At 32.3% G+C, this 25,549-nt stretch overlaps 1 protein-coding gene across 2 annotated transcripts in view; it reads right to left on the reverse strand.

Moving 5' to 3' along the window:
- Nucleotides 1-3,720: 3,720 nt before the first annotated feature.
- LOC136978465 (chromobox protein homolog 1-like) overlaps nucleotides 3,721-25,549 on the reverse strand; it is a 43,828-nt gene continuing 21,999 nt past the window's right edge. The window contains exons 3-5 of one of the 2 annotated variants that reach the window (XM_067274180.1): nucleotides 10,322-10,478; nucleotides 7,770-7,850; nucleotides 3,721-3,879 (exon numbers count right to left, since the gene is read on the reverse strand). In XM_067274180.1, coding sequence (XP_067130281.1) covers nucleotides 3,868-3,879; nucleotides 7,770-7,850; nucleotides 10,322-10,478 — 250 coding nt within the window. In that variant the 3' untranslated portion in view covers nucleotides 3,721-3,867. The remainder of the gene's footprint in view (nucleotides 3,880-7,769; nucleotides 7,851-10,321; nucleotides 10,479-25,549) is intronic. The other variant, XR_010881229.1, reaches the window with a different exon arrangement.

Consider the following 25,549-nt stretch of genomic DNA (forward strand, 5'->3'; position numbering starts at 1 on the left):
AACCTGTTTATCTTGAAATTTATTTTTCCCCCGCATTTTCAGCCTAAATTCAATATATTTTCCATTATATAGAACGTGCTCAGCAAAATATTTGCTGAGCACGTTCTATATAATGCATTTAACGTTTGCTATTTCTGTTTTAATAGAAATAGTTTGCATAGTTGGCAAACTATGCAAACTATTTCTATTAAAACAGGCTATGTCAAAAATGTTTTATTTACACCTAATATAGTGTGGCTGTTGGCCATATTACTGTATTTTTGTAATTAATAATTCTATAAATTTAAGTTAGGCTTAAGGTTTCTTTTGTTTCTCTCCCTTTCCTGTTGACTAAGAAAAAGACTTCCTTCTTAATTGCTTTACTATCTGGTGGGGAGTGATGCCTCCGACACAAAAAACAACGTTGTAAATAACAAAGTAATAAAAAGAAAGGAGAGAAGTAAAAAAGAAAAGGAGCTGGGCTCTCAACAGAAAAGGTTGAGGAGAACGGGCTCCAAGTCGGAACGATGGAAGTTAGGAAGTGAAACTTGACGAGGGAGGTTGAGAAGAAGAAGCCATCCAGTCCGTTAAAGGAAGCCAAGAACTTTCTACAGAACTGTCAATTGTATTGGACGGATTCGACACCGACGATATTGAGGAAAGTGGATTACCGATGAAGTGAACGGAAGAGATCTATTAAAAGAGATTAAAGAAAGAGCCAAGAAAAGCCTCGTTGATAGGAGTAGATGATCAGAGACAACAGTAACCCCGCCCAGTATCACGGAGCATCCAGAGCAAAGAAAAAAAACCTGGGTATTTCCACCTTTCCCTTATTCTGTCCTTATATTCTCTCTTTCTTCTTTCTTATAGTTTGTAAGTAGATTGAGTATAGATATAGACACTTGAAATAATAATTGTGTTGTTTTATGTATCCTGGATCTTGTATTCTCACCGCCTACATGTTGGGATTCAATGTACAAAGAACCTGATAGTATAGCGAATTAAAGAATAGTTTGTTAATTCTCGTTTTGTTCGTGAAAAATGAAACTAATAACATTTCATTCACTGTTGGTTATCACAATAGATATGTACTGTATTTTATTAATTATATTAATAAAATTCTGTACCTCCAATCAAAACTTTTATTTACTTTGTAAGAACCTCTATATCTTGAAACCTGTCTACCTCGAATATTTTTCTCATTCCTGTGAGACTCAAGATAGACAGGTTCAACTGTATTTGATTAAATTCCAGTTTATTGTTTCTTAATAAAAAAGAACACTTTTAGAATTTCAAATTATAAAAATTTTTAATATTGGAAAATTTAATAATTTAAAAATTTTGATAATTCATAATTCAAAAATTGTAATTCAATGCCATGAAAAAATAATATGAAAATTTGTTTGAAAAACTCTTTTTGAAAGAATGAGTAGTAAATATAAAAAATATCTTTTTTATATTGTAAATGCTAATTAAGCGTAATGTAAGTGTACCAACAATAATTAATTTATGTCAAGGAAAAAAATCATAAAAATATTCCGTCCCCATCAGAGACGATAGGTTTGACAGGGACTTGGTTTACATTGGGGCAACCGTTTGTTCTATGCGTAAACGGTTACGGGAGCATCAGGCAGACCTCAAAAACAACAGACACACCATGGCCCTTACAACGTTCGTTTCCGACCTGGAAATTCAGGCAGACTTCCTGAGCACGAAGTTAATTTGGCATGCCTTCTGTTTCGATCACATACGGCATCTAGAGGCGTGAGAGGTATATAAAGCTAGCGTCAAAGGCACCTGCATCAACAGTAAGGACGGGGACTCGGTCACGCATGCGTGGAGATTCCTGTTCAAGGAATTCGAACGGTGCCGGGAGGAGGGGTGAAACGCGACACGTTTCACCCCTCTTCTTGGCACCGTTATTTGTAGGTTATTTGTTTTACAGGCTACACCGTTTCGGCGGTCGTGTGGGGATAACTTTTACTTTTAGTTCTCAATCTGAAGAAAGCCTCGGTGGAGGCTGAAAACGTTCATTGGTTCTCTATACAACACTGTGAAAGGTTTTTAGACGTTGTCTTGGTGTCAAAAATATTTTACATAATGTCAAGTAGACACCATGTTATTTTTTAAATTAATGAACATTTAAATACTGCTCTCTGCTGTAAGTAATTAAAAGATATACTGAAGATTATAAGCAGATTATAAGTATATTAAAGGAAAACTAAGCTATTAATTTCTCATTTTTTTTTACTTGTCAATAAAATTTAAAATCTATTTGAAATATATTTTTAAAATAAAAAGTTACAAATTTTGTGAATGAAAAATAATTAATTATTGTCTTCATATTTATCAGTAATGTATTTTATTTTCATAATATTTTCTTTCAATAATTAACTAAAAAGATTAACTTGTGAACCTTACAAAATATAAACCAACATTTTTTATTACTAGATGAATGTAGCATTAATCTAGTGAAAATTAAGATCAAAAAATATTGAAATATATCATTACTAAGAAACATTATCCAACTATTTATAGTAATTTAAGATCATAAAAAAAATTACACAAATCTTTTCCAAACACAAATTTTATCATATAACAATAGATGACATTCTATTTATCACTGTATTTTAGTTAAAATTTGTATTAAATATATAATTTTATTTTCTTACATTTAAATCATATTAATTTCACTGTGAAATGTACAGGGTACTTATAATTAAAGAGTAGGTATTCAGAGTCCTCTGTAGATACATTATTATGTATAAAATTTGATAGTCATAAGCTGTTGTCTTGAGTATACAATTTTGATTTTTGGGGAAAAAAAATTCAAGATTAATCCACTAGAAAAAATTTAGTGCTGCTGTCTCTTAATATTCATGTTATATGTGTTTTCTAATAAATTTTCGGAGTTAAGAAACAAAATGCAATAATTTTATTTCAATTATTGATGTGAAATGTAAAACTGACAATTAATCTATTTTTTTTTTTTTTTTTAATCAAATCAAATCAAATTAGAAGAGTTTAATAATGCACAATCAGGCAAAGTGAGCATCATGGCCATTCGCTTGTCAAAGAATTGTGAAAAATGTTTTGTGACTCCTTTTATATCTAAAAATTTGGTATACATACTCAGGACAATATGTATAACAAATTTTATTGAGATTTGCCCAATAGTCTTTCAATAAGCATCTTTAATTAGAATTACTCTTTACAACCAAAAGTTAATTTTATTTCCTTTAATGATAAAATATTTAATAAATACATTAAAATACATTTTAAATATCATTATTAATAGAATATTTATGACAACAAATACAAATAAAACTTTTATTCTTATTTTTAATTTTTATATTATTACAAATTAATAGAAAATTTTTAAACATCAAAATAAAAGTAGAAGTAAATCATCTGAATATTTTGAATACAAGCTTATATAATTAGAACATTTTTCTTTAAATGATTAAACTACAAATATTTTTATTTTCTTACTTAACAACTACATTTAATCTTAACATATTAACATTTTAAGATAATAATAATCAAACTTAATATATAATTTTCTAGTGAAAAGTGCAGCCAGAAAAATCATTACATAAATATGAAAGATATATTAAAATATGAAATAAATAAAACTAAATGTAATAATATTTTTTTAAATAACAAAAGCAAGCTTTTCTTAAGCCATTTCAAAACTAAAGAAATAAAAATGCAAGAAACTTCTTAAGTATGATAAAATTAATTAACATTTTATTTCAATATATGGGGCTCTAAATATACATAATCAGATTAATTTCTCCAACACAGTTTACTCTCATAATAAACAATAATAAACTGTGGATATTTAACTTTTGCAATATGAGATGGTATTAATGTACTGTACATTCTTCATTCTTTTTCCTAAGTTAAACAAGAGTAAGATTAAAATTTCATTTCATTTTACTTAAATCATACATACATTCATATATTTTGTTATATTATTTTAAAAATCAATTAATAATTTTATTAAATCTATTAATCATAATCAGAAATGAGGATATCATCTTGGAGATGAAAAATAAAGATAACTTTAGAGGGAAATTTATTATCAATCAGCTAAATGAAAATGCTGTGAGTAATGTTTGTTCAATAACAATGGCTCCGCAATAACAGCAAATCATTCATGTTATTATGTTAATATAATTGAATAATTTTTGAAAAACCATCCATCTGAATATGCACAATACAAAAGCAAAACCTTTAAAAATAACGCAGCAATTTAATGCTTATAAACATTTACAATGATAATTCTCAGTCAAACCAATTAAAACAAGAAATGAAATAGAAATGAATATAAAAAATTTAAACTCCCAGTTCACATAACACAGTTCCCCAAACAGAATAGAACATTATAAAATTTAAGTTCATCACACACAGAAGACAAAATATAGAACACTGGTCATTGGTTTGTAGAGTACATTGTTGACTATTTCCTGGTGTTGTGTTGTTGTTGTTGTTTAATGTAGAGCATAGTGCACAGATAAGCTAAATTATAAACATTTGAAGTACAGAATAGCATTTACAAAAAATAAAATAAAATAAATACATTGTATAAATCCAAAGCAACATTCGTCTCTATTTGCCACCAAATGTTGCCGGAAAAGTAAGCAACTCATTCCTGGAATTTAGTTATTTATGTAAGTCCTATTCCATTAAAGCATCTTTTAATTATCAATAAGTCAAAAAATAAATTAAATACATGCATAAAGATTAAACTGTGAAGTGTGAAGCGCGATAGGAATACACAGACACGTGGATTCAATTAAAACGAATTTAATTTCGCGATTAATAATATATACAAATAAGTTCTTTTTGGATTCCCTCAGTCCAATTTCTCTTGTTGTCCGATTGTAACAATAACCCAAGTAGCTTACCTTCTTGGCAACTACTTGCCCGACAATACTAATAAAACCCGTGCGATTCTTAACTAACTTAAACCTAAAAGGATAGAAAAGTATAAAAGTAGGAAGTGAGAAGAATTGATAGGACAGTGGGGTACCCTTGTTCTCGCTGAACTCCGATGCCGGCTGGTGGTTTATTCTCCGTGTCTCTGGGTTCGTCAATGTTCTAAATATCTTTACTATAATTTCTTTTCGGGGTCTCTGATTCGAAAATCCAGATCCTCACCTCACGGCTCTCCATTCGGCCCTCGTAGAATTCCGTCTCACGAGCTCGCCGTTTTCGTCCGTGCTTCTTCTTGTCCGGCCGGGGAAAAAGTGACCCTTCGTGACCCAGATTTTACTCGTCCTCCACTCGAACTCTTTGTTCCACACGACCCCTTGGTGGGTGGGGAGTGGGAAGCCCGCGTTCCCAGAAGCCAGAACAATGGACAAAGGAAGTTAGAAAGAAGGGTTAAGAAGGAGAGAAAATTATTAAAACTAATTAAATCTAAAATACATGTACAAAAATATGGCGTACAGCCACAAAACAACATATTTACTTAATTAACTTTTTAATTAAATTTGTTAATTAAATTGTCTGAAGAAATGAAAAAAAACTGAAGTATATTGATATTAAGAACTATAAATGAACTATTAAAATCAAAATGTAAATTCATTCTCTAATTTAAAAAAACTGCATGGGATATTTTCCATTTTAATTCATGTATGGGGCCGTCCATAAATTACGTAAGGTATTTTGGGGTGGGTGGGAGTTAAGGATTTCTTACGATTTCTTACTCAGGTAGGGGATAATAGCTCTCGTCTTACATAATATTCTTATTTTTATTTTTTGATGTCATTGAGTGGTGGAGTTTTGAATTTGGCTTTAATTTGGCGGTTTCTATTAAGAACGCTCGTTGTACTAACACCATCAAGTGTGACGTGATAGAATAATAATGCTAGCAGACACATTTTTTTATCATGGGAGAAAGGCCGTGTAGTTGTTTCTATCTCTCTCTCTTTTTTTTTATTTGAATAAGTGCACCACTCCTATGGGTGTATAACACTAAGTATACATAAACCGAAATACATGATACAAAGTAAACATAAAATTAGTATTCGGTTTTTAGTGAAAACTAAAATGTAAAACTAGAAATTAGAAATTATAAATAATTTCATCTTCCATATTTTTTGAACATAATTGTAAAAAGCATCAAACAGTGGCTTCTGAACAAGCTTATCGAGTGGATATGGCCACCTAAATCCAAGCGTATAGATTTCTAATTTCAGAATAAGTCTATCTTGATCGTAAATTGGACAATAATAGATCATATGGTGGACAATGTCTAGGTTTTCTGGAGAGCAAAAGAAAGAGGCAGAAAATTCATTCTATTCCGTTTTGTATCGGGGCATCACATTTTAATGTGGTGCATATTGTGTATCCGCTGATTGAGTGAGGGTGGACCATGTGTGAATGACGTACTTCCTAATGGCAGGAGGTATAAATCCAGATGTTTCATCATGGGAAGCCATTCTTCTCATTTGGGGTCTCCTGCTTGCTACATACCTGCCACAAGTGAGAAATAAATTGGTCACTAGTGAAAGGACTTGGACGCTAGAAAGTTGGACTAAGTAAAAGACAACCCAATTCCATCCATGTGAATTTAGCAATCATCGACAAGGAATGAGTATTCAGTGACAAGGGAACTAATAAGGACAAGTGTAAGACTTTTATTTTTTTTAACATCGTAGCCAATTGTGGTGTTCTCATCACACATGAAACTATTCTTGTAATTGTACAGAGGATATGAGTGGGGGGGGTCGAACAACCACTAAATTTGTTGTGTATATACAGTATTTTTATTTTTATGTATATATGCATTTGCCATTGTAAATTACCATAAGGAAACCACTAAGTCTCTTGTATCAAGACCTACTAAGTTGTAATTACACAGAATAAATTTTATTTCCTCATCCATTAAAATTCGTGTAAAGTCCCCTGCCTTTACCCTACCCACATACCTAGTATACCACAGTATACAAATGTAGAACACCAGAAAGTTCCATCACCCATTAGGCCTGGAGGGGGAATAAATCAAGCAAGGGACACAGGAGGGATATGGAAGGACTAAGGATTGAGAGAAGTGCTCCTCTTTTCTTTTTCAGTGCTATTGATGAAGCAAAAAGGGATCAGCAGTAACTGGACATTTAGATGGAAACATCATGAAGGCAACAGACTGGATTTGAATCAACCCGACAGCTAGGAGAAGACTGTGATTATGAAAGACAATTCTCTGAGAACTCCTGTTTCAGCATTTACCCTTCCTTGTATTTTTAATTGTATGCCAACAGTAGGATAATCTTATAAATAATTCTGCAGATCAGAATAATACATAGTTGTCGTAAAAATAAAATGAATGATTGTAATGGGAACTTAGAACACTACAGCATTTGTATAGCCTCTGAATATTGTATGAGAATTGATCTTATGTTAATTCAACTTTGTGTTGAGGAATTAAAACCTACAAAAATGAGTCCTGCTAATGTAAATGAGAAAATTGAGAACATAGAAGAGCACTCTCTTAAGCCAATTGCTCCCTTATCCAATTCTCTGTTAAGCAGAGTTGACAGTAATTGTAAAATATAATTAAAACTAATTAATACTAAAATAACATTAATTTAGTATACAAATTAAAAATTTGATTTTCAGAAATTTGTTCCTAAACTGTCCTTGTTCATATTTAATAAAAATCATTTAAATGTTTCAAATAATACATAGTATCAAAAAATATTTTTACTAAGAATTCAAAATAACCAAAATAACAGAAATTACTCATTACTTAGATTTTCATTAATGAATTATTAATATACCTTGGATTTTCCTGGGGTATCTTCAGGTTTCTTTGGTTTTGGACTGCTATTTGTTTCTTTTATATCTTGCTTTTTGTTCTTCTAATAATATAAAATAATATATAATATATAATTATTTTTAATTAATTTAGTATACAAATTAAAAATTGATTTTCAGATATTTGTTCCTAAATCTGTCCTTGTTCATATTTAATAAAAATCATTTAAATGTTTCAAATAATACACAGAATCAAAAAATATTTTTACTAACAATTCAAAATAACTAAAACAACAGAAATTACTCATTACTTAAATTTTCATTAATTACAAGGGTAATTCCAAAAGTAAGGTCTCCTATTTTTTTAGAAACACAAAGAAATTTTCAATAATGTTTACATCATTTTAAAGCTTGAACATTTATCTATTTTTCTACATAATTGCCATTTTAGTCAATGCATTTTTGTAGGCGCTGTAGCAGTTATTGTATGCCCATGTGAACTCCGCAAGTACGTGGTCTGCGGGTTTGAAAGAAAGGGAATAACACCCCAAAAAGTAGAAATGAATAGTGTAGTGATCCATCACTTAATGTAACCGTATTTCCCCTGCATTATGGATGTTAGACTTTCTTTTTTTTTGTCGGGTTGTAATTTTTGTATAATTATTCGCACCCGTTTTTGTTTGTGTCGGGAGTTCACCTTTTGTGTAACCTCACGGGTCTCTTATTAGTTATGTGAAAGTTGACGTATGCAAGTTATGACGTCAACAATGGTGTAAAAGGGAAGAGCTTCACTGGAGACGACACCTTTTTTTTTTGTTGGCCTTTGGACTGAACTTGTCGGAGATCGTCGTGTACGATAAGAAGAGAGATTGGAGACCGTTTGAATGTGTGAAGCAATCCGCTTTCATCCAAGGCCTGCCTGAAGACACGTGTGTGAATTGGGTAGATATTCCTTATTAACTACAAAAGGACACATGTAACACTGTTTTGTTAAGGTTTTTGATTTGTGGTGTTATAAAATTTTTGTTACCCCACAGAGAGGTAATAGAATAGTTTGTAAATTTATGTTCATGTTATTTAGAATTTTGTATGTATATAAATAAGCCTGTAGGGTCCAGGAATAAATGTTTGTTAATACCTCACTGTATGAGAAAGTGTGAAGTCCTTTGTTTTTCTTTATATTGTATCGCCTGTTTCCCAACCGTGTACCCTGTATACCCAGGTATATGAGGATCTTAACAATAGTCAGTAGAAGCATGTAAATGAACAAACAAAGGTTTATTAATTTTACAAAAAAAGGTGAATTGATTGCCTGATTTAGACAGGCAAACAGCGTTCTTATCAAATATAAGAATGACAACAATTCTGTGATTACACTAGTAATTAATCACGAAAATAAAACTAATACGCGATTAAAACATAAAAACTATACAAATATTTACAAGTTGGTACGTACAGTCGTATTTCATGTTATGCATTGTTACGAAATAAGATTCCTCTTGTTAGTAACATGTGGCTCTTCACCCGTCCCGAATCGTAGATACGTTAAATCTTAAAGTAATAATTATCTTACTCGTGAACAAGGTGCTCGTAGGCTCTTCTTCAATATTTGTTTAATCTGGAGGGCAGAACGATTGCTGGATGGAATTGGATTTTCTCTCGCCAATTCTTGTTCCCTCTCTTCCTGATCGACTGCTCTGCTTCGAATCCTTTCTCTAGTCCCTTGACCGCTCGAGATCCCAGATCAAAAAAGTCCAGACATGTGAAAGACACACGTTTTTATTTCCCACCATCTGGGTGCTCGGTCCCTCCCACGTGGTCCTTCACATAGCCAATCAAAAACCGCGGCACAGCAATGACAACAAAAAACGGTACGGGCACACGACAAAATGGCTATGCGTTACAACTAAAACCCGATACAAAAACATATACGCGACACGACATAAATGAAAAACAAAAATATAAAATAAAACAAACGAACAAAAAAATACATAAATATATACATATAGATAATAGCAGCGAAGCGCTACACCCATGTCATACCAGCTCGCCATCATGTTGTGGGGCCCATCTTGTGCATTCCTTCCAATATTGCAACTTTTCTGTTAGAATCTATGAATGGTGCTTTGGGAAACTGCAGAAACCAAAATGCAGAGATCATCCAGAGTGATCTGCTGATCTTTGTGCATCGTTTGCTCAACCTTTGTGACTGTCTCATCAGAAATTGAAGGTTTCCCGTTTCTTTCTTCATCGTAAATTTCAGTACGACCAGCTGCAAATTCCCTACACCACTTGCGGACATCTCCATGCACAACTCGCCATACACTTCCATCAATTGGCAATAAATTTCATCAGTTTAACACGACATGGCAGCGAGATGGTATGACATGGGCATACAAATACTGCCACAGCGCCTACAAAAATGCATCAACTGACATGGCGATTATGTAGAAAAATAGATAAATGTTCAAGCTTTAAAATGATGTAAACATAATTGAAAATGAACGTTTTTTTTGTATTTCTAAAAAAATAGGATACCTTACTTTTGGGAATACTCTCATAATTACTAATATACCTTGGATTTTCCTGAGGTATCTTCAGAAGGGTTCTTTGGTTTTGGACTACTTTTTGTTTCTTTTATATCTTGCTTTTTGTTCTTATACTTTTTATTAAATTTCTTAATCAAATTAGGACAAAATAAATTTTCAACAGGTTCCCATGAATTTTCTTCACTGAAATAAAATATATATTATTTAAAAATAACATTTTATCACTTATGAATTATTATTTAAAATTTTTCATATAAAAATATTTTGTTTAATGATTTAATTAATATACACTTGATGATTATTTTGTAAAAAAACTAAATATTATCAGAAATTAAAGTATAAAAGTTCTGTTAAACAACTACAATTTACATTATTTATATTTATAAAATTACATTAATAAAAAAAAATAGGAATACTGGACTTGAGTTTGGACTTATTTTTTTACAGCTTATTGTAATTGCAGTTTATTTTTTATATATACATATATAGTTTTTTAGTTAGTTCCCGTAAATAATTTGTTAATTTTTTGTAATTTTTTAATACGATGCATGACTGATTCTAAACATTATTATCCTAGAAATATGATTTTGCAGTCTTATGATGACTAGTTATAAGTCAAAAACACTCATTTTAAATAAATTTGTGCTGGTAAAAGATTCTCTCTTTTTAATATTTGATTAACCAGTTGTTTACACAAATTTTGTTTTTTAAATGTTTCTTGAATACACAATATGAACACAATGGTTTTTAAATGGGTAAAATCTAACAGTAACTGCAAATAAACTTTTAACTTCAGCAAAGTATCAATATAATTTTATTTCAAAGCTAATGTTCTTGACTATAACCAAATAGTCATATCAGGTTCTAACACCACAGTTCAAAAAACAAAATTATAGCAAACAAACATTCAAAATTGCAAAGTATTCCATCAACTATTAGATTTTAAATATTAATGGAATACTTATGTTATTGGTTACATTTAAAATATTTCTCAGCACAACCCATGCTATATTTTAAATTATGTATAGGTAATAACTTGAATAGTAATTTTAAAATCAATTACCATTGATATATAATTGCTGGATGAAGGGCCATGTGACAAAACACTAAAGAATTTTTACAATCAATTGCAGAGAGTCCTGTAGAGTGTGGGTCTGCAGAACTAAAGAAAGAACAATGAATGAGTTGGCTTAATGATAAATTGGGGCTTTTAATTTTTCCCTTTTGATGATTCACAAGATATACATAAAATACAAACTATTATACATTTCACAATTCATTTGACAATTTACAATACACAGCATTAACACCACAAACTACTACACAATTCATGTTCCCTTTCCTCTTCTCCTCTCCCTTTAAGCACTCCTCAACACACAAAACTCGAGAGATGCGTAACAAAAAGAAAAACCACCTACTCACAATACACTTCTTGAACGTATAGAAACAAGGAAATGGAAAACTAATAAGCTCCCTCCAATCCTCTTTAAGCACATTCTTGTTTGATGTTTGAAAGTTCATATTCCAATGGGGATGGATTACTATGTGATGGATTACTTCTTCCAATCCTGGATCACTTTACACAACTCCTTTCGGGTAATGGGACGGTACAGCCATCTTTTCACGTGAAATGTCTTTTTTTGTCGCTATCTCTCTTTAGTTTACAGGCAGGTTGTAGGTATCAACAATGAGTACAAAGCAAAACAAAAAGTGTCCACCACATGTGGATCCTGACATTTTATATTCCACCAAGCAGATATCCTCTCCACATGATTCTTGCTGGCCAATCTGGATGCCAAGATAGTGTAGTAGTATAGTATAGTAATAGGGGGTGAAGACCAGGTACCACTCAAAGGCATTACCTGGTGTAAGAAATGGGGAAGGAAGTGAGGAATGAGGGTAAAGCCTGGTACTCACATGCGGCAACGGACGACGGAAACAATCGACAGAACGGCAAAATGACATCACTTTTGACGTCGACGTCGACGGAATACGAAGTTGAAAATTTTCAACCTTTGCCATCGCAGAAAGCTGAAACGGCAAAAATTAGACCAATAGGAAGGCTGTTTAGCAATGTCGTCATAAAGATCACGTGGGCATTCAAACTATAATGGCAGTCAACATGAACAGAAAGCGTGTGATGGTCAATAACGAATATTTTATTGAAATGATAAGAAAATATCCGTGTCTGTACGATAAAAAATGTACAGATTTTAAAGATACGACGCTGAAAAAAACAATATGGACTGCAATTGGTGAGCAGTTTGGAATTAGTGGTGAGTAATGATTTAACATTAGTTCGAAACTATAACTTTTTTTAATTGTTATATTTTAATTTTACTAATGTAATTACCAATTTTATGAAATTTACTGAATGTTATTAGGGGATGATGCCGAGAAAAGGTGGAAAAACCACCGAGATAGGTACACAAAGGAGAGGAGAAAAATGCGCCAGAGCCACGTGAGTGGCGCAAGTACTTCAGAAATATACTCCACAAATTGGAGTTTATTTAAATATATTGATGGATTTCTCGGATCAGTTTTACTACAGGCAGACAGGTATGATGATTATAAGTTATAATTAATATATAATGTATTTAAGATATTAATAAAACTGATTATAGTAGTAGTTTGCAATGATTCTATACTAGTATTTTAATTTCTTAGTTCAAACATAGAATTGAATAACCAGTGATTTCTTTAGAATATTAAAATAGTGCATTACTTAAAAAAACCATTAAATAAAATTTTAGTGTACTAATCATTTATCAAGAAATAATGATGGCAATTTATTTTAACAGCACTATAGGAAATGATGAAGCAATCACAGCACACATTGAAAGTAGTGATTGTATCAACATTTCTGATACAACAGAACCTTTTTGTAAAATGTAAGTGAAATTGTACAATATTTTAAATTTATAATAAATAATTGTAATAGATAATAACAACTGCTGTTATTATTACAGAGATGAGACATCTGAAGAGAATATTCAACCCGAAAGCCCCTATAAGAAAAAACAGAAGATGACAAAAAAAAGTCAAGACATGTTGGATGTTGCTCTAAAAACTTTTAGTGAAACATCTAAACTTTTAACTGAAACAACACAAGAAGACAGAGTAGACTGCTTTTGTAAAAGTCTAAATGTTAGACTTCACAATTTAAATAAAAAAGACAGGCATTATGCCATGAAGAATATTGAATTTATGATGTTGGAATTAGAAGAAAAAGATGAATACTTGAAAGAATAAAAAATTTTATATACACAAAAAGTTATCATATATTTTTCATTTTTACACTATAAATTTCCTTAACAGGCTATTTAAAATATAACCCTTGATATAAACAGCCACTCCACAGCATCTTCAGAATACATTCAGGAAATTTGTTAATGTTTTTTCAATATTTTAGTACATATTTGTATTGTGTCTACTTCATTTGTACAAATGTAATAGACAAGAAGGAAGAATTCAGATATTGTGAAAAAAATTATCTCAAAGAACCTTTTTGTGAAATTATAAAGTATGGAATATAAATTTAAATGCTATACAATATGTTACAAATTTCTTTTAAATTTTCCTATTTAAAACTTACTTGAAAAATAATAATAATCAGTCAATAAACAATATTGTATAAAGATTAATATATTACTTGGGGGAAATAAAATGTGACACTTATTAGTATTTGTTAGAATTCTTGAAACAAATTAAATAACAAAAAGTATAATTATAACTAAATCATAGAATGATCATGAAAAAACACTTGTTTCTTCAAAGGATAACCTGAAAATAAAGAATACCCAAAGTTGCCATAAACTCAATTACATCCATGAGATCTGGATTAAGAGCTCATTTTCATCAAACTCAAACAGATCTAGAAAATCATATCCAAAATATAAGAATCTTGGTCAACCCAATTATGCTTACTAGAATGAGTTTGCATTTCTTTTATGTAACATTTTAAACAAATCAGTCTTTTTAAAAAAAAGTTAAACATTCTTATAAAATGCACATTATCTAAATCAGTGATTCTCAAAGTAAGGGTCGCGACCCCCAAGGGGGTCGTAAAAAATATTTGGGGGTCACTGAAAAATTGATTCTAGATCAATTTTTTCAAATATTTTATAAATTTACTATGGATTCATGTTTAGAAATAACAGAAATAAAAACTATATAAAATAATTTTTACTTAAATAAATTGCACATATAAATAATAAAAAGAATATAAATATTTAAATACAAGCCTAACCCCCTCCCTCTGGGATGCTTTTTGACACATACTCATTCTTCGGGGATCCTTTGAAATTTTTAAGTGCAGAAGGGGAGTCGCGGTCCAAAAAGTTTGAGAAACACTGATCTAAATCTATTTAGATTTAGATCATGTGTATTTTATAAGAATTGAGTAGCTGATCTGCTTGATATTTAGTAAGTTTGTAAATTAGAATAACTGAATTATAGGCTTTATTAAACTTCTGATTTGATAAAATTTCAATATTATTGGACACAGACCATATTAATTAATTTCAACTATACAGAAAAATTTGGCAATATATCAAAGGAACTGATAATAGTTCTTATGAAAAAGAACAGATTTTGTGATAATTCTTGTAATCTTATATGAAGGTTATCAAATATAGACATGAGGTATTGAAAAACACTGAATTATTTGTTGGAAACAAGAAATACATGAACAACACAATAAGTAAATCATTTAGCATATACTTTTAAAATAAATCATTACTTTTATATATACAAAACAATATTTACAGATATTTTTACATTATAAAAATTTAACGAAGGCCTCGATATACACAGCTATCTTGCCATTCGACGGCACCTTCGCTACATAAATAGTGGGCAAGTTTGTCACGTAACACTTTTGCATCATTGCTATATGTGTTGGATCCTTGCCTACCACATTTATGTAAATGTTTTTGTTCATCCCGCCATTGTCCCGGATTGACTAAATGAGCTGAATCTTCTGTATTGACAAAACCTGTCGGACAGTATGTAGTGCTGCTTTCTGTTAATAAAAAATTATGCAACACAAGGGAAGCAGCAACAATCTTTGGCAATGTTATATTTTCGTCAAAATTCAATGCCCATAAAAATATTCTAAAACGTGATGCCAAAATTCCAAAAGCATTTTCGACAACACGCCAAGCTCTACTCAAACGATAATTAAAAATACGCTCTGTATGACAAAAATGAGATTTGCGAGGGTATGGTCTCATTATATTTCTCCTTAAGGGGAATTCTTCATTAGCCACAAAGTAATAAGGGAAAGTTACATTAGAATTTGGCAAATTAGCATCTTTTGGAAGATTAAGTGTCTGACTTATTATTTTTTTCCCAAATGTACATTTTTGAAAAACTCCTCCATCACTCTCCCTTCCGTAATGTCCAAAATCAACAAAAATGAATTTGTAATGGGCATCTGCTACAGCCATTAATATTTTGCTAAATCTCCCTTTATAATTATAATTTAGCAATCCAGTATTTGCAGGACACTGCAAAACAATATGCTTGCCATCGATACTGCCACAACAATTGGGCAGTTGCCAACGTTCCAAAAATTCATCAGCGATGTTTTGCCATTCCTCTTCCGTCCGAGGTACTTTCATATACGTTGCTTTCAGTTTTTTCCAGATGGCAAAACAGGTCTCTCTCACTATTGAAGTTACTGTTGTTCTTCCCACTCGAAAAGTATAGCTCAGACTTCAAAAAGTCTCTCCAGTAGCAAGAAACCTAGAATTTTAAGTGAAGTTTAAATATGATGAAATGTATACACTAAATGCATCATTTTATCATCTCCATTTTGTCACATTCAATTAACTTGTTGTATTTAGAAATAAATAACCATTTATATTGTTGTACATGATAAAATTTAAACGCAAATCACACAAATTAATAACAAACTAACAATAATTATTACTTTGTTATAGTATTGGCCAACTGTTTTTATTGTTATAGAAATTATATAAACAGATAATAAATGTTTGGTTCTGTATTATAGGTAATAGGTTAACATTATTATTTTATCCATTTCATTTTTTATTATAAATTATAATTCGTATTTTTATTTTTTAAATACAAAATATTACAATATATAAAAAGTTCTAATATGCTATACATTTTCTAAATGTCAATAATAATGCATTTTCTCAATAAAAATATGTTTTTAAATACGCTTCCAAAACTAAAATCCAGCTTTAAAATATAAAGGTGACAACATCGAGATGGTTATAACGAGATCGATCACTACTTATAGTATGAAATAATTAATTTTACCTTAATGTCAAACAAAGTAGATCGTGAGCTGATATTGCATCACGCCATCAGGTATTTTGTTTCGTAATGTCAGGCTCAATTAATCGCAATAACTTCGCGAATGTCTCAATGGGCATTCGGAGAAACCTATATTTAGATAAAATATATTTCATTTATTCGCTATACTGTATTACTATCTGAATTAAATATTAATGTCAAATAGATGTACTGTACTTACTGCATGAAGTATTCGGAATCGTGTAATCTTAATTCGGGTATCAAAGTATTCGAAATTCCTAATTTGGAACGGCATCGAAATATTTTCTGTACCCAAAACCTTCGCTTCTGTGGCTTTTTTATCTGAGATAGGATTGTAAGTAAACTTAAAAAGTTTAACTGATATAATAAAACAGTCTTCGTCGGCACCATTTTCATCTACTCTCGATAGCTGTTTATAATTACAACTGGCAGATGGCGCGCGTTTCAATTGTAGACCATTTTCCGCATGTGAGTACATGCGACACGGAAAGACGACGGAATGGCAACCGTTTCCGTTGACGGTTTCCGTCATCCGTTGCCACATGTGAGTACCAGGCCTAAGGGTAGAGAGGGGTATGAGAAGAAGAGGGGGAATTGGTAAGTCAGGGTGTCCTGCATCACATTTATTTAAAATTATGAACAATTACAAGTACAGATACATTTACAGACAAGTAGTACATGATACATATACAACAAGTTGTTACATAAGATGATTACAATTGTGTGGGTAAAATTAGAACAGTAACCAATGGTTTGAACAGTAATAAATGCATATATGAGAGCGTGAAAAACACTGCATACAGTGATGCAAGGAGCATTCGAAGCTCGAGTATTACATATTCCAGATAGTGTGATATAATAGTAATCCAATCAGTGAAAAGTTTGCATGCAATTAAACATAAAAAATCCCAGAGACAATAAAATTGATGCGTGTGTATGGTTACAAAATCACACGAATAGAATCTTAAACATAACGAGCGAATACAATTGATAGTATGGAAGCAACAAAAGCCCTGATGGGTGATACAGAACATTGGTTAAATAACAGCAAATGCAATTGATGATACAGTAAAAAGAGGTGATACAATAAACACAGAGCTTTAGCAAAACGATATGAGAGTATCTACAAAAGTTACATAGTAGAAGGAGAGTTCAGAGCACCAGTGGTTAACAAAAAGTCATTCAGATTTTACAAGTGTTGCTGGAGTTCAGGAACTTGTCAACAGGGCAAGGCCAGTTGAACCTTTTGTAAAGAAGGTGACCAATCATGATGTTCCACTCTTAATCGAAGACAGTCAAATAGGTAATGGAAGCAGTCCTGAGTCTGCTGAGTGTTGCATGAAACATGAGCAGTTGTCCATGTCCTTAATGCCAAATCTTTTGAGATAAGCATTTGTCATGTATGTAAACCTCCAGGGCGTAACCCACACTGAATTGCCCCTTGACCTAGTTAGGTGACCCCACACCTCTGACCTTTGTCGTGTTCCTTTGTCTTCGGTCAGTCATGCACTAGCTGTAGTAACACTTAGACCTGAAGGCACAACCTTACGTTGTATTATCACACAGTTACATTTCTATTATAATAAAGTTATTTATATACGTTAACAGTAATCGTTTATTTTACTAACACAACAGCATTGAAGTTCCCATGATTTGTTATGAGTTGGGTGCGCAGAAAGTTAAGTTTGAAATGTTTCCATTCCAGTCTTGCCTTAATGTTCAGCAGTGGCGTGCCATCATTGGAAGCGATGGAAGCGCCGCTTCCACCTTCCAATGACCTTCCCTTGTATTTTATAAAATATAAATTTTCATATTTTAACGTACTTTGAATTAATTAAAATTAATATTTTATTATAACTGCATTATGTATCTTTTACAAATTTCTATACTACATGTGAAAAAAAACGATAAGATTGCTATTGTATATTCGAATAATTCATTGGCAGAAGGAATGTCGAAACTGGGTCAGTTTCTAATCAGCCAGATTATATAGGCATTAGCACATGCAGTTTACAGTGAACCAACCTCAACCGGTTTAGCTGGTAGAAGCAACACACGCGTAAAGAGTCCGACTTTATATCCCGGAGCGGTTGTGGGCTGTTAGCCACCTGCTTGTCAACTTCCAAGCAGCCAGATTATAGGCATTGGCGCATGCGCTTTACAGAGCACCAACGTCACAGTTTAGCTGGTAGAAGCAACACACGCATAAAGAGTCCGACTTTATATCCCGGAGCGGTTGTCGGCTGTTAGCCGCCTGCTAGATATTCTGCCACCCTCGCCTGATTATGTGAATCATGAGCAGACTAGATCAACGGCGGGCAACCCCCGGCCCGCCAGCCAGCTACGGCTCGCGAAAAGTTTCTATCCGGCCCGCAAGATCTTTAATAGATTATTAAATTGGAAAAATAACTAATTAATAGTTATTTTTCCAATTCTTTGTAATCAATTTGTAATTTTCGAAAACAATAAGAGAAATAAATATAGTAATTAACTTTTTATTTATTTATTTCATATTTGCAGACTAAAAAAATTACAAGTCACAAAAAGGTGTCAATTAACTACTACGGCCCATGGAAAAAAACGTAAAATTTATTCTGGCCCGTGTTATAAAAAAGATTACCCACCCTAGACTAGATTTATTAACTTAACTCAACCGATAGGAATTTACTGGCATGTTTTTATGATAGTTCTGTATAGTTGACAGGAGTTTTAAAAAAATCTATTAAAATATTTGATATATTTATTCTGCGTTTATTCCGCTCTCCCATCTTATATTACTTACGGATTTCAATGTTAAACCGGTGATATTACGATTTAGTACGTCCCATCTGTAAGGGGACGCAGAAAAAACGTGTACAATTCTAGTACAGTGATAAAAAAATTAACTGTTACTTTGGCTGCATCATTTACAACCAAATTTACTGAATGAGACGTACAATGGTACAAAAAAGCTCTAGAATTTATTTTCTTTAAATTTACGATTTATGTATCGGTTGTCATAAAAATTTCTTTCTACTTCTTTCCCAAGACTACAGATATTCAAGTACAAAGTAACCGGTTTCGACTTATTTCTACTTAAGTAGTGGCTAAATAATTAAGCGATTAGGGAATTAGAAACATAAATAAAACCCCGATGAAAGAGCCAAAATTTTACTTAAACAGAAGCTTAACTGAACCAATCTCTTGCCGAGTACAGTGGGTCTGATCTCTTCGTAATATTAGATGTAATAAAGACAGAAATTTTTCCAGTTCAATGAGAGTGACCGAAAAGTTGTAAATTTTGGAAATTTCCGTGACACTTGATCCTAAAACGAATTAGTTAGAAAACGAACGACGGACAATCTGTTAAGTTTAACATATTTAGATTTTTACAGCTATGGTGAGAAATGTTTAAAATCTACAACAACCCCGTCGCGTCCTTTGAGATATACTAGTAATGCGACAAAAGAGGCATTTGACATTGACCGGTATCGGCACCCTCGGGATTTGGCACGCACACACCTACCTGGACCGTCTCTGATTTCATTCATTAGCCACTCATAGGAAGCTATTTCACTAACTTGTAAGTCAGCGGTTCCCAACCAGTGGTCCATGGACCACCAGTGATCCGCAAGAGCTAAAATATGGTCCGCGAAAGATTTAAAACTTTTATTTATTTTAAATTATTATTTCCATATTGATACAAACTGAATTTAATTTTTACTAAAAATGTTATGTTTTCTATTATAATGGTACTGTTAAAGCAGAAGTTTTGAGTTTAACGATTACTTATATTAAAAGTTTTGATTAAAGTTTATTTTTCTTAAACCTTGTGGTCCCTGCTAACAACAATGAAATCAAAGTGGTCCCTGGTCAAAAGAAGGTTGGGAACCACTGTTGTAAGTGGATTGTTTTAAGATTTAAAAAGTAAAGAATATTTTGTTATTTTTATGTACGTTTCTTCACAAAGTTATATTTAATTATAAGTTTCTTTAAAGGTATATTCGTACAATTGAAGAATTTTTTTTACTAGGCATGTATATTCATCACACATTTTGTTTTACCAAGTAAGTTTTTTTTTATAATTTTAATTTTAGCCCTTATATCGTGGCTAGTGATTCAAAAATTTATTTTAAAAAAGTTTTGGCTCAAGACCATATAATGCAGTGGCGTGCCGTGACATTTGACGCTAGGGAAGCTGTGTTTCTGTAAGAAGCCGACTTACAGGGGCAATCAATTAATTGCGCGTCAGGGTCCGTTCGTATTCGTTTGTTTGATAAGCCAGTAAAAACCATATACTTCTTTAAACGTATTTTTAATAGATTATCTGACGTACTTAATAAATAAGAAAGTTCAATATAATTACCTCCGTTATTAGATTCAATAAATTTCCTATGCCCTCTAAATGCCAATTCTTGCTTTGAGAAAAAACATATAACATCTATTAATTTAGATATACCTATTAATCGTAATTATCTCGTTATAATTTTCAATATTTATTTTATATTGTCTACCAATGTTAAATTCTATTTTTCTTTGATTTCCAAATTGCTTCAATTTTACGAAAGAATCGTCATTCGTCATAAATTTTATCGTCAAAATGTCGAAATTTTTTTGTCGACGTATTTATATTTAATTTAGGCATTGGTCTTTCTCTTTTAATAATGTTTTCTTTTTCATTATATGGTCTCAAGCCAAAACTTTTTTAAAATAAATTTTTGAATCACTAGCCACGACATAAGGGCTAAAATTAAAATTATAAAAAAAAACTTACTTGGTAAAACAAAATGTGTGACGAAATACATAGCTAGTACAAAAAATTCTTCAATTGTATGAATATACTTTTAATGAAACTTATAATTAAATATAACTTTGTGAAGAAACATACATAAAAATAACAAAATATTCTTTACTTTTTAAATCTTAAAACAATCCACTTAGTGAAATACTGTAGCTCCCTACAAGTGGCTAATGAATGGAATCGGAGACGGTCCAGGTAGGTGTGTGTGTGCCAAATCCCGAGGGTGCCGATACCGGTCAATGTCAAATGCCTCTTTTGTCACATCACTAGTATATATCAAAGGACGCGACGGGGTTGTTGTAGATTTTAAACGTTTCTCACCATAGCTGTAAAAATCTAAATACGTTAAACTTAACAGATTGTCCGTCGTTCGTTTTCTAACTAATTCGTTTTAGGATCAAGTGTTCACGGAAATTTCCAAAATTTACAACTTTTCGGTCACTCTCATTGAACTGGAGAAATTTCTGTCTTTATTACATCTAATATTACGAAGAGATCAGACCCACTGTACTCGGCAAGAGATTGGTTCAGTTAAGCTTCTGTTTAAGTAAAATTTTGGCTCTTTCATCGGGGTTTTATTTATGTTTCTAATTCCCTAATCGCTTAATTATTTAAGTACTTCTTAAATAGAAATAAGTCGAAACCGGTTACTTTGTACTTGAATATCTGTAGTCTTGGGAAAGAAGTGGAAAGAAATTTTTATGACAACCGATACATAAATCGTAAATTTAAGGAAAATAAATTCTAGAGCTTTTTTTGTACCATTGTACGTCTCATTCATTAAATTTGGTTGTAAATGATGCAGCCAAAGTAACAGTTAATTTTTTTATCACTGTACTAGAATTGTACACGTTTTTTCTGCATCCCCTTACAGATGGGACATACTAAATCGTAATATCACTGGTTTAACATTGAAATCCGTAAGTAATATAAGATGGGAGAGCAGAATAAACACGGAATAAATGTATCAAATATTTTAATAGATTTTTTTAAAACTCCTGTCAACTATACAGAACTATCATAAAAACATGCCAGTAAATTCCTATCGGTTGGGTTAAGTTATAAATCTAGTCTACAGTGGGCAACCTTTTTTATAACGTGGGCCAGAATAAATTTTACGTTTTTTTTTCCGCAGGCTGTAGTAGTTAATTGACGCTTTCTTGTGACTCGTAATTTTTTTAGTCTGCAAATATGAAATAAATAAATAAAAGGTTAATTACTACATTTATTTCTCTTATCATTTTCGAAAATTACAAAGAATTGGAAAAATAACTATTAATTAGTTATTTTTCCAATTTAATAATCTATTAGAGATCTCGCGGGCCGGATAGAAACTTTTCGCCAGCCGTAGCTGGACCGCGGGCCAAGGGTTGTCCACCGTTGATCTAGTCTGCTCATGATTCACATAATCGGGCAAGGGTGGCCGAATATCTAGCAGGCAGCTAACAGCCCACAACCGCTCTGGGATATAAAGTCGAACTCTTTACGTGTGTGTCACTTCTACCAGCTAAACCGGGTGAGGTTGGTGCTCTGTAAACCGCATGCGACAATGCCTATAATCTGGCTGCTTGGAAGTTGACAGGCAGGTGGCTAACAGCCCACAACCGCTCCGGGATATAAAGTAGGACTCTTTATGCGTGTGTCGCTTCTACCAGCTAAACCGGGTGAGGTTGGTGCTCTGTAAACCGCATGTGACAATGCCTATATAATCTGGCTGATTGGAGACTGACCCGGTTTCGAAACTCCTTCCGTCACCGAATCATTCGAATATACAATAGCAATCTTATCGTTTTTTTCACATGTAATATAAAAATTTGTAAAAGATACATAATGCAGTTATAATAAAATATTAATTTTAATTAATGCAAAGTACGTTAAAATATGAAAATTTATATTTTATAAAATACAAGGGAAGGTCATTGGAAGGTGGAATCGGCGCTTCCATCGCTTCCAATGATGGCACACCACTGATATAATGAAAAAGAAAACATTATTAAAAGAGAAAGACCAATGCCTAAATTAAATATAAATACGTCGACAAAAAAATTTCGACATTTTGACGATAAAATTTATGACGAATGACGATTCTTTCGTAAAATTGAAGCAATTTGGAAATCAAAGAAAAATAGAATTTAACATTGGTAGACAATATAAAATAAATATTGAAAATTATAACGAGATAATTACGATTAATAGGTATATCTAAATTAATAGATGTTATATGTTTTTTCTCAAAGCAAGAATTGGCATTTAGAGGGCATAGGAAATTTATTGAATCTAATAACGGAGGTAATTATATTGAACTTTCTTATTTATTAAGTACGTCAGATAATCTATTAAAAATACGTTTAAAGAAGTATATGGTTTTTACTGGCTTATCAAACAAACGAATACGAACGGACCCTGACGCGCAATTAATTGATTGCCCCTGTAAGTCGGCTTCTTACAGAAACACAGCTTCCCTATCGTCAAATGTCAAGGCACGCCACTGATGTTCAGTATAAACTGGTGAGTTGTTCTCCCTGTGCACAGTGGTCCCATTCATTTTGCCACCTTTCTAATGCCGTGTCCCAGATCCAACATCTTAGAATGGAAGTGGGGATTTTTGTATATGAGAATAAGAAAGTGGAGGTAGCTGCTGATTTAGCAAGGGCATCTGTCACCTTGTTGCTATCTACTCCTGAGTGACCCCTTACCTAAAAGAAGTTGACTACAAGGTTGTGAGTGTTAGTAGTCAGCTTCTGGTGAATTTGAAGACGAGGTGGCCACTGTTGTCATATTTGTGGATAGTATATAGAGCAGTAGAACTGTCAGAGAAGATATTAATGGATTTCCTCTTTGGAAACCAGTCCTCAAAAATATAGTTGATAGCCTTGTAGATGGCTAGAACTTTGGCCTGAGGGACTGAGCAATAGGGGCCCAGTTTGAAAGCTAATTTATGGGATGAATTGTCTTTATAGTTATATAGGATGAATGCAGCACCTACGGCATTGTTGTTCTTTGAGCCATCAGTGTATATAGAAAAGTTGCAAGATGGGATATCTCCCCTGCGAAAATCGCTGAGAGCTCAATATTATTGCTAGTAATGTTCTTTTATTCGGTATCATAGTCCTCAATGGTTTTCCTAGCTTCTCCTGAAAGGTTAAGGGTCATGATATCACATTTTGAGAGCTGTTGTTAATCAAGTAAATGTCGTTAGTCAAGTTCCAAAGTTGGTGGATTGTCATTGCCTTAATGTAGATTGGCATGAGACAAGCTATGACAGTGGTTCCCAACCTTTTCTAGGATGCAGAACACTTTTGTGAGCAATTTTCTTTAGCGGAACACTTACTTAAGTTAATATGAAATACATAAGCTTGTCATCAGTTATTTTATTAGAATTGAGCAGTTATTATTCAAAATCTCTACTCATATTATTAACGCCAATTCTAAGACAGGAAAAAATATATCTAAATAACTTTAATGGGAAACTTGTGCCTTATGTTTTTTACATATTTCATTCAGTTTTTATCGTTGCCTTTATCTTATTCAAAACAGTAGTACACTCCATAAGTATGAGTCGTACAGTACATATATATTTAAGTTTATGTAAATTTTATGATTTTAATTTTTTGATATTCGGCGGCTCGAATACGATTGTACACTTTCCGATTTGCGACTAAATCTGCGGAACACTTGGGAGATGCTTACGGAACACCGGTTGGGAACCACTGAGCTATGACCAGAAGGGCTGAGCCCTGCAGATGCAAAGTGCCAATATTCTCTGAACCTTCAAGAGCTTCATCTGAGTGTAAATCTTGTTAGCATCTGAGGCCCAGACCAGTGCAGCATAGAGCATGATGAGCTCAATAGTGCCTAAGTAAATAAATCTTGCACCTTTTGGGCTGACCCCCCAGGTGTTCTTGGCAATGCTGCCAAGGATGTTAGAAACTTGGCTTGCCTTTGAGCTGACATATTCCATGTGTTTCTTCCAATGGAGGTTCTTGTCCAGAATTATGCCTAGATACTTTATGTTTTTAACTCTAGGGATTCTATTCTTGTTGATTTTTATCAAAGGGCTTCTTTGAAGCGGGAAGTTTTTGGAGAAAATTACGTATTTGCATTTGGTGTAATTAATGGGTAGATTTTTTTCTTTTCTCCAGATGTGAATCTTGTCCAGGATGCT

The sequence above is a fragment of the Centruroides vittatus genome, unplaced genomic scaffold (genome assembly GCF_030686945.1).
Source record: "Centruroides vittatus isolate TY-2023 unplaced genomic scaffold, ASM3068694v2 contig_1154, whole genome shotgun sequence".
Taxonomy (NCBI): Eukaryota; Metazoa; Arthropoda; class Arachnida; order Scorpiones; family Buthidae; genus Centruroides; species Centruroides vittatus.